Source organism: Vidua chalybeata, chromosome 6 (assembly GCF_026979565.1).
Source record: "Vidua chalybeata isolate OUT-0048 chromosome 6, bVidCha1 merged haplotype, whole genome shotgun sequence".
In the NCBI taxonomy this organism is placed as follows: Eukaryota; Metazoa; Chordata; class Aves; order Passeriformes; family Viduidae; genus Vidua; species Vidua chalybeata.
The window spans coordinates 5,335,505-5,346,489 of NC_071535.1; the positions used below are offsets into that span (position 1 = coordinate 5,335,505).

At 38.5% G+C, this 10,985-nt stretch overlaps 1 protein-coding gene across 1 annotated transcript in view; it reads left to right on the top strand.

Annotated features, from left to right (window-relative positions):
• LRRC9 (leucine rich repeat containing 9) overlaps positions 1 to 9,740 on the top strand; it is a 33,258-nt gene extending 23,518 nt beyond the window's left edge. The window contains 6 exon segments of the mRNA XM_053944772.1: positions 1,075 to 1,136; positions 1,809 to 1,907; positions 3,299 to 3,434; positions 4,785 to 4,872; positions 8,720 to 8,902; positions 9,565 to 9,740. Of these exon segments, the coding sequence (XP_053800747.1) occupies positions 1,075 to 1,136; positions 1,809 to 1,907; positions 3,299 to 3,434; positions 4,785 to 4,872; positions 8,720 to 8,902; positions 9,565 to 9,740 (744 nt within the window).
• The last annotated feature ends 1,245 nt before the right edge of the window (positions 9,741 to 10,985 follow it).

Here is a 10,985-nt window from a genome sequence, read left to right on the forward strand (position 1 = left end):
CTTCTGAGACACACTCGCTTGTTCTTTTAAAGCCAAGATCAAGTGCTTAATTTACTTGCTGATCCCAAGAATTCTAAATGCTCTGGAAGTCAGTGAAGCCTCAAGAAGACTGAGCAATTTTTTAAACAGAAAGGATACTGATGGCAAAGGTAATGACAGAACCAGAGTGACTCAGGAAATTGCAGCCAGCTCCTTTGCATTCTCCCCCTGATCTGTAGAAATTGGCCCTGAGAATTATTCATTAGAACATTCAGCAGCTGTGCTCGGTTTCTTTATTCTGCCAATTTTGAACCCAACCTTTTTCTGATGTCACAGAAGTATAATGTTGAAACATTAATTCTCCTAGCAAATTCTATAAACATAAATTCTCTACTACATATACAACAACAGAGTTTTCTAATGCTGACCCTTCAAATATACCCTGCCCTAGAATTTAGAGGCTTAGGAATATTTCATGTCTAAAGCCAAATGAGCTTTGCCATGTGCATGTTGAACCCTCCACACTAATCCATTTCTTGTGATCAGGCAGGATTAAAATTTCAGAGTTCTACTGAATGCCATTATGAAAAGCAGATTGCAAGGAGAGAGCCAGTACATCTAATTTCAAACCAGCAAACACTGAGAATTACCCTCTGAGCATCATCTCTTACCTTGAAAGACCACTTGAAATCATAAACTAAGTAGTTGGTGATGAGCAGCGGGACTGTGGGAAACTGGTTTGCTTTAGGAGACAGCCTTGTCTTTGGGTTACCCAGTGCTTAATAAGGTGTGAATTCTCAGGGTTCCTCAGATCAGTCACTAACAGATCTCTCCTGGATCCTCCATTGCCAGGCATTGTATTTGAACCAATATTTGAGCCAGGCATTGTATTTGAGCCAATATTGCAGCTGTTCCTTCCCGGGGACCATCAGTTTATAACACTCATTCAGCTGCTCATTTTCACAGAATTTGTAGGAAGGCAAGAAATGCTAGTCTGACAAATTGGTCCAAAACTCATCAATAGGTTTAAAAATTAGCAGTAGAGCCAGCAGATGGATATACAGATAGCATAATCCCATTAACTTGTTTCCTCAGGAAAGTGACCTAGCAAAAAGCCACAAGACTCAGCGGAGGAAGATCCAAGGTCATCCTAACCTGTTCTGATCCATCAGCTGAAATCATGTTAATCTGCCCAGAATGAAAGGTTAAAAGCTGCTCTGTCAGTTCAATTTGTTATTAGAATATAGAATTGCTAGAGGAAAACACATTTCTGCTGATAACTGTAGCATTTCATTCTGTGTGCATTAGGGAATTCACGTTTAGAAAAATTGCCAGGAAAATTAATGCTTTAGTATATATCATGGATGTTTTATGACATCAGAAAGGACTCATAAAGGGTACAGTAAATACTTAGGAAAAGAAAATAATACAGCCAAAAATGTTCTTTAGTCTTTAGAAAGCAACCTAATGGTACAGATTATTAAAGTGATTGTCTTACAGACTACCTAGATACAATACTCAATTATTTGGGCCCTCACAATATAATCTGAATTTTTTTGATTTGGAATCTGTGATCTTTTCTGTGTTGAACAATGATTGCTAACACACCATGGTAGATGGGAAGTGGGGAGTCCCAGCCATACAAACTGATTATAGTCAGGATCCATGACTGCCTTACCTTTACAGGAAGCTTGCTGCTAGGTGTCCAAAGTCAGATCCTGTCTAAGAAACTCATTTCACAACCAGGACAGCAAAATACATGTTTGGATCAACATTTGTCTTTTTTCTGCCCACATTTGTCTTTTTTTTTTTTTTTTTCCTTAATTCAGAACTGTGGAGGTGGTGTTTGCAGATCAGTTTGGAAATGTCTGCTGTGTGAATTTATAGAACAATGATCTCATGTCCTTCATGTTTAATCTTCCTCCCGAGTGCCAAGGGGGATTCATAACATAGTCTTATCTATTTTTTTGTAATAATACTAATGATAAGCTAATTTCTTTTGATTGAAAATAGTCTTTAATCTCCCTTAATACCCTGTTGTTTGTGGGTCTTGTAACAACAGCAATCACTCATCACCAAGCTGATTGCAACGATGCTTTCCATTTTACGGTACTGTTGCAATAATCTGATCCAAAATCAGTGAATTGCACCAAACTGTCTTAAACTGACCAATCATCTCTCTAAAGATCAAATTCCCAAATCAGGAGAGTGTAACTGGCAGTTTTGCTAATGTGTTAGCAGAGGAACATTTGTTTGATTAACCGTGTTTCCTTTTTACATGGATTATGGCTGAGCTACAGTCAGATTGAATCAATACTGCCTGGACAAAAGCTCCCAAATCACGTACCAAAGAGGGAGCAGCTATGCTCAGAGGTGGCCTTCTGACTATGGACAGCAAGGACATGACAAAAGCAGCAAGTGCCATCAGCTTTTACAATGTACTTTTATCCCTTCTGTACTCCATGGAGGAGGAAGGAGGTGCCTTTAGTGTCAGTAGCTTTGGATCTCCCCTTTTTTAGCCTCTTCTGAGCTTGAAGAAACCCAGTAGATGGATAGTTTTTTTCTTTGTTTTTCACACATATGGCATGTGGGCACCACTTTGTTGTCTTTTCTTAGCTAAGTTCTTTGTGAACAGCTTGTTAGGCCACTTCTTCATCCAACCAACTGTACCAGGCTGCCATCATCTGTGTTTTGGATCATTCTTCACAGAGGGGGCCAGGCATACCTTCAATTTTTTTCTCCTTTCTGCAAAGGACTTCATTCTGAGCCAAGGAACCACCTGTCTCTTTGCTGATTTGATCTGGGAGATTTTGTCCATGTGCATCCAATCAGATTGATCATTGATATTTTGTTTTCCCTCCTAAATTTGTAACACATCACACAACAAAATTTTAGAAATATATATTTGGATGCTGAGAAATATATTGAGATAGTATTTCAGTCCCTTGAGCCTGACCTGTGAAAACTCAGCTGTCTTACACTGTAGGATGTTCTGATGGCAGTCACAACTCCTTGTTAGAATCAATGAGTTCAGTCAGTTCAGATTACTGCACCTTTTATGAGCACAGAGAAGGCTTTTTTTATATTCATCCAAAGCTCTTCTGCAGCACTGTGTGTAGTCTGAGCAGTCCTTCATCCTGCCATTAACCCTCCTTCCCTCTGCTCATTCCATAAGTGAAATTCTTTCCGTCATCCTCTGAAGGAGGGGGCCGTACTCCCTTCGTCTTCTTTTTCCCATCAATGTTGGATCTGCCTGTGTCCTAAAAAGCATTTTCAAATCACCTTTCAGTTTGCATTTCTCATCTGGGCACTTTTTCAGGGCTGAAACTTCCGGGACCTGTCAGGATTCATTTACTCATTTCTGTATTTATAAGGCAACATCCATCGTCAAATTCAGCTTCATCAACTCAGACAAGTCTCACAAAGTCACCACGCAGAATTCCCTCTATACATTGGTCAGTTTTATAGGAGTAAGAGAGGCAGAGCATCAGAGAACCCCACAGAACCCAAGTGTTGTGTGCATCCTCCTCAAGACTTCACCCACCTCTTCTTGCCTTCATTCTTTTTATATGTTCAGCATCTGGACGGTGGGAAAAACATAAATATGTTTTCAGATTTTCTGGGGAAAAGAGACCTTGACAGAAGCACACATGGATATGGGTTGTCCAGCCATTCAACACAAAATCACAAATTTCTGTACTCATTTTGTGAGTCTGTTTCCTCATGGGAGATGAACAATCCTTACACAGACTGGTCTTGAAATAATTGTTCAATAACTGTAGGATTGCCCCTCTTGTTGATGGAAAATATTTTTTTCATTCTAATACCTTCCAGATTCCTCTCCTTTCCTTTCTTAAATAATGAGAAAATGTACCTTTTTAAAATACCCCTGAAACCTGTCTGATGTTCCCAAATTTAGTGTAAGTCAACATAAATATTCCATGATGTTTCTCAGGAAGCTTCTTAGAATGTGACTTGCTCAGAATCACTGATTAAAACAGCTTTTAGCTCAGTAGCTGCTATGAAACAAAATTTAAGTCAATACTGAAATGGAAATAATTTCACTATTCCTGTATGACATATATAACATTGACATCTTTTTCCCCACAAAACAGCACAAAAGTATTTAGTAAACACCAACACCTCATTTCAGATTTAATGATGCTTCTTACCATCTTCAGTTAGTAAAGCTACAGTAATATTGTCCAGATTACTTTTGGTATAGATATATACTCAAATTGTTTCCCCCTCTCCCCTCTTCTGCATTTGCTCTTTCCATCACTTTTTTTAAAAATTTTTTACTTCTCGCTATCTATTTCTTTATTTTTTCATTTATTCTATCTGCTTTCAATTTCCCACTATGTGGATACCCTCCTCTTAATGACTGTTGTTTTCTTTCTCAAGTATGAGGTATTCTAGGGACAAAAAAAAATGTGTTAAACACTCCCCAGATCCTCTTGACACTTTCTCCAGAAATCAAATTAGCCCTTCATTTTTGCAGCCTTGTTGAGATAAGCCTGTGTAATAAAGTATGCATAGAACATATTTATACACCTCATCACAAATTAATATTGCCTGTTAACATACATTTTGGATATTGTTTTGTGTGTGATGTATGAATGTCACCATCTCATGTCCTCTACCTGCTCAGCAATCACCAATATTTAGCAGTTTTGTGGAAATTGGGGTTACCAAGCCCATTGTTGCATTAGCTGGGTCATAAGGAAGAAGCAAAGATAAAAAAAGAACTATTTTTTCCCCTTATTTTTCTTATTAATCTGTTAGTTCATGTTGCCTAATTACAGGTCAGACAGAACATAAAGGAAGCTTTTATAAGCAGAGGAGTGGAACAGCGCATGTTGATTTGTTTAGTCCTGCTGTCATTCAACTGTTGTAAGAATACACACAGAAATCACCAAATAGGTCCCTTCCAACCCAAACTATTCTATGATTCTATAAGTATTTTACTAAATTAAGCAGCAGTTTACATCTCTTTTCTTTTCATGTCCCCATACTTCAATGAACAGAGTGGGTTTATTTAATTGTTTGATTTTCATGGTCTGGATGCAGAAGGTTTAACCTGTCTTCCACACAGTGGGAGTGCATATACGTAATGTTTACACCTCCAAGTGCTAGGTTTAATTTTTCAACACATCTCTTTTATAATATACAGATATAATTCCTACAAAACCTGTGCCAGTGATTCATCAAATTGCAGTCATCCATACGTACTCTCCATAATTACACATATAACCGATGCCAATCATAATGATTGACCTAACCCTCATTTCTCAGGATGCCCAGATTTTATTTAGGAAGATATTTTGTTTTAAGTAGAGATGGCAGATAAATGAAATCAAACACATTGTCATCCACTGTCATTGAAGTGGTTCAAAACAACACACGAGCAATTCAGAAAGCTTATGAGTGGCTTTTGCTGAGGTAGAACCACTGATCATTGCTTGTGTTTTGACAGCCAGCAAATGCAGAAAAAAGGATGGGAGCTGCCTACCAGCCCCTTGAACAAGTGAAATAAGTGTTGTTCAGATACCAAGGACAATATTAATGCATCCTATAATGGGTCCCTAATGCAGTTATCATGGCATTAAAATAGATTATTTTCCCCCTTCTGGATAAAATTTCTATAGCAACCTCAAGGTTTGTAAAGTCGGAAAAATAATAGATGTAGGTGCATTTTAGAGGTTTCATTTTTTTGCTCTCTTTTTGTTGTCTCTCTTGTCATTAGAATTATTATAATGATATTATTATAACAATTTTTGTTTAATTTCAATTATTAAAGTGTTCTTATCACAACACACAGGTTTTACCTTTTTTCTTATTTCTCCTGGGAATGAGGTGAGACATGAATGGTGGCAATTTAGTTTCTGGCTGGGGTTAAACCACAACACAATGCCATGCAACTATATCCACATGGAACAAGAACAGAAGGAGCAGAAATACTCACACTTTGACAGGGTATCTATATCTGATTTTTTTTTCATAAAAGTTTCAGACATAACTTAATCTCTTGCCTCATAATGTTACTACATAATGCAGTTTAACAGCAATACTACATGAATGTTTTAAATTGTAATTTCAAGGTGCAATACTCACCTTAAAACTTCCCTGTCCATGTTTTCTCAGTAACTGGGACTCCAGTTTATCTTCTTGATGATCATCACCCACACAGTTCTTTCCAACTTTAATTTGATAATGCAAGAACACATTGCCTTGTCTTGAAAGATGCTGTTTTGTCCCATCTTCTTCCACTGGAAATACTTCAACACAGAAAATAGTCTTTATTTATTGCCTTGCCACAAGCCTGTTGGTTTGAGTTAGCTCTCACTGTTCCTCCTCATCAAACTTCTTGTCTCCATTATCATGATTCAGTCCTGCCTTTGCCCATCCTTGTTGAGAGTGAGGTTGTGTCCCTCATGCCTTGACCATGACCACTGCAACTGGTCATCAATATCCCTTTTTGCCATATTTCAACCTTTGCTGCCCCTTTTGGTGACAAGGAGCTGACTGGACCTTGTTGTTCTCCTCCAGACCTTGCCCAGAAATTCTCACTGAGTGTGAAACTCAAAAGAAAGCTTCCCAGCAGTTGGGCATCTGCTGCGATCACTGCCACACTGACTGATTTCATTGCTCATTATCTTCTTGTGCTCGCCCATCTGTCAGTCTGTCTGCATCCATTGGGTGTGCCTCATCTCATTTTACAGTATAAATTCACTGGAACAGAGATTTTCAGAGGGATTCACTGCTAGGTTTCCTAAATACAAGAATAACAGCAACAGAGAGGAGGCCAGCCCAGCCCAGCACGTGTCTCCTGCGAACAGAAGGGTCATTGTCTCTGTGGTCCCGTTTATCACTAAGACCCCACTCACTGAAACAGCTCATTGTCCCACAGCAGACCTGTATTTTTTGTATCACAGCATGAAACTTCACTGGAAATTTGTTTGATGAGTGGAATTCCTTCCTTCCAGCCCAAAAGCCTGCAGTAGTCCTTTTAACATTGGTTTATCCAGAAGGATCCACTGAGTAATGAGGAGATGTGGAGTCTGTCCCCATTTTGATTCTGCAAGCCAATTCTCTCTTTTTGTCTCAGTTTTGTATTTATGAAGCACAGAAACAGTTCTTTTACAGGTCTGAAGCACAAGTGTTAAGGATGATGAGAAGCATCAGTACAATCAGTTTTACTTTCACATCCTCATCAACCTGTTCAAAATTTCCTAACACCTCTTTGCTTTATTGATGAAGCTGATATATCTATACCTGTATTCATAGATGTAAAGTTGAAAGAGGGCAGGTTTAGATTAAGCATGGGGAAGGAATTCTTGGCTGTGAGGGTGGGGAGGACCTGGAACAGGGTATCCAGAGAAGCTGTGGCTGCCCCATCCCTGGAAGTGCTCCAGGCCAGGCTGGATGGGGCTTGGAGCAACCTGGGATAGTGGAAGGTGTGGTGTTCCACCCCCATGGCAGAGGGTGGAACAAGATGATCTTTAAGGTCCCTTTGAACCCAAACCATTCTTGGATTCCATGGTTCTGTGGTAAGAATCTCTAGCAGTATACACCTACAGCACAAGAATATTCTATTTCCAATTGTCTCCTTGAATTTTTTACTGTCAGGGTGCTGTCCCCATGCTCAACCACATCTCAACTGCTGCTGAGCTGCAAATGCTATTTGATGCACTAAATCTCACTCCTTTGCTTCCCACACCTACATCTTATTTGTATCCTTGTATAAATTTCTTGCCATTAATATTTTACTGTATAAATAAAACTCTTTAGCAGGATGTTACCTTCTAAGTCTTATCAGAACAAATGCTGTGATTTGATACTATTTCACTGCTTTGCCAAACCTCAGTCTTCACATTGATAGTAGGTCTCTGCTGAAACCAGGTGGGTCAAAATCCATGTACACTCAGGCTCTGTCTCAGAACTTTATCTGTCAGAAATGTGTTAGCACAGATCTCTGTCTGGCTGCATTAATATCTCTGTTTGCAGACTCAGGGCCTTCAGCAGTTAGCAAACCACACTTTCCTACTTGAAGCCACAATGTTTGTATACAGAGTTCAAAGCACTTTTGGATTGAGTCATTTCACGTGTAAATGTTCTATTTCAAACCTGACCCGTGCTTTTATTCATTGGACATCACTTAAATAAAAACATGGCAGAATGAGTGAGTAAAGCAATAGAAGCATGTTCAGACTATATCTTCAGAGAAGTATCTGGTTTATATTCAGGTTCAGTGAAGATGTTATACCTCATTAGCTACAACACAACTGAGCCATTTTCTCATTAGATCATCCAAGTGGAACAACACAAAAGATTTTTTGAGTTTGTCAGTTGCATTTTGGTTGTGCTTTTTAAAGTGCTTGTTCGAAAGAAAGAATTGAAACCGTATGGTGTTGCTTAAGCTTAAAAAGTGCTTTTGATCTTAAGCTTCAAAAGATATTTTTCCCAGCAGAGTAGGCTGGCACTTTATTTAGTACCAAGTTAGGTAGACACCAGAACACTCTGTACATAATAATATTTTCTTGTTTCATGCTATTGATTAAATTTCTTTTAATGTTGTCACTGCCAAATTTGAGATGATTTACAGTTCTTTACTCACAAGAAGTTACTTTACTGTTTATATTACTGCAAAACCAAAAAGGCTTTTCTATCATAAAGACTATGATACAGAATCTTTATTGTTTGGGGGAGTATTTTTCTTTTCTTATGAATCATTTTCCAGTTGCAAACTCACCAGGGGGCTCTGGATTTCCTGGAATGCCAGCAAGCTTTACAAGACATAATCCTCTCAGAACAACAAATGGGAACCTGAATGAAAACATTCACCATTTATTTGGCTCTGATCTTATACTTGGTCATGAACATCAAGAGAGTCTCCTCAATAATCAAATGAAAGCAAACATAAGTAAACAGGATTAGAGATTCCTGAATACTTAAAACAGTTACACTCCTTCAGGTTACACTTCTTCATTACCCCTTCCCATCCCTGGAAGCTGTCCAGACCATGTTGGACAGGGCTTGGAGAAACCTGGGATAGTGGAAGGTGTCCCCAACCACAGCAGAGAGTTGGAATGAGATACTCTTTAAGATCCAACCCAAACTATTCAGAGATTCTGTGATATTCTGGATACTTAACACAGTTAAACTCCTTCATGCTACATATTACATGATCATATAGAGCATTTTTAACAAGTATAATTTTATCTTTCCTGGGTGTTTTGCAAAACTGCAACTTTTAAACAACCTTCCCTGAGCTGGAAAATGTGTTTTCTGGAAAAATATGTATCTTTCTCAGTTCTTCACCCTTGGATGGACCTTGAGATAGAAGAATTAGCCATTCAGTGATTTCAAAAGCTTTGGGATTTTTGTTGGGTATTTTTGTTTTAAATTATTAACCAATTTCAGACTGTAAATTAAAGTTTTAACTATCCTAGGAACTGAAAAGAAATTATAACCATTGCTCTGGTGAGGAAAATTGAGAAGAAAAGAAGAATGTGTGCTGGACTTGGTGACTGGCAGCTGGGGAGGCCATGCAGGGATAATATCCATGTGCATTTTGTGTTACAGATAAGCCTAAAAACCCGGGAATTACAACAAATAATCTTTGAAGCATCCATGTGGAAAGAGTTCTTGGACAAGCCAAAGGAGCAGCAACTAATCTTCTAAACCATTTGGTGCATCACAGTGCTGCAGCTCGAACCAGCCAACTGCACCAGGGCCACACAGAGAATCCAGGCAGGTGAGGCTCTTACCAGCCCCAAACATTCTGGTTTCTTTCCATTTTGGGGCTTTTTTTGGATGTTTCTTTCCAAACATTACTTTCCTTTCTCTGTTTTCTTTATCTCATTTTCCAGAGCACCAAAAACATATTTACTCTCTTTCTCCTGATCAAACTTGCAGTGCATCTAGGAAAGCATTTAGACAACAATTTAAAATTTTGCAATTAAAACAATGACTGTACTCTAAAATGGAGCCAGCTGTTTAACTGAAATAAGCTGGTATCTCCCAAATCCATGCTTAATCCTTTTCTATCCCTAACTCAAGACTTTGCTTTTTTGTTTATTTGTTTTCTGTTGCATGAAATCTAGTTTTGCTTAGCAATTAAAAACATCAAGTATGGAAGTAGAAATGCATGGGTAGAGCTGTTACTGTGGTTAAATATTTATAGTTAAGATTTTAATATTGTAAATATTGTGTTAAAGAATATTATGAACAATAATTATGATACAAACAGCAGTATCTTGCTATTACTGACTGCCAGAGGCTGGAACCTGAGCACATGACTGAATTTTACACCAACATTACTCATCATGTCAAATGTTTCTCCACAACAGGGATGTGAACAAACCTGAAACTCGGACTTTTACATTTCCATTTTGATTATTAATATTTATTACTAGGAGAGATTTCCTCAAAATCAGGTGTGTAAGCCAGTGAGGTGATTCCTTCTGCAATCATTCTGCAAAGTTCCTTTTCATGTAAGATTAGTCCCAAACAAACATTTTTCTTACATATATTTCATGTATTATTATATTTATACACCACATATAAGCTGTGACTTTTCTTTACTAGAAATTTTTTAATTGTATGTCATGTTTGCCAGTGAAGAAGTGTGAGAATTAAGGGCTTGTTCCTCCACAAGATGTTTCTCCACAACCAACTTCAGCTGGTGTTTACATAAGCCCAGTGGTGATGGGAGTAGCTCCCACAGGAACATGACTGATACCACCAAACCTCTGGAGGGGAAACACTTTAAATAAACCTCATTCAAACAAAGGAGGAGAATAAACCTCATTCAAACATTCATCATGTGGCAGATGAGAAGGCAGTGGTCAGAGGAAGTGACATTACTCAGCATGACTGATTTATAGAGAGCTGAATTCCCTCCAGCCTTGACCTCAGCTGGCCCCTCCACAGGGCTGGATTCCACCTCCACTGCGCAGGACCCTGTTACAGGTACTTCTCTCAGCTATTTAAAACATGGGCTT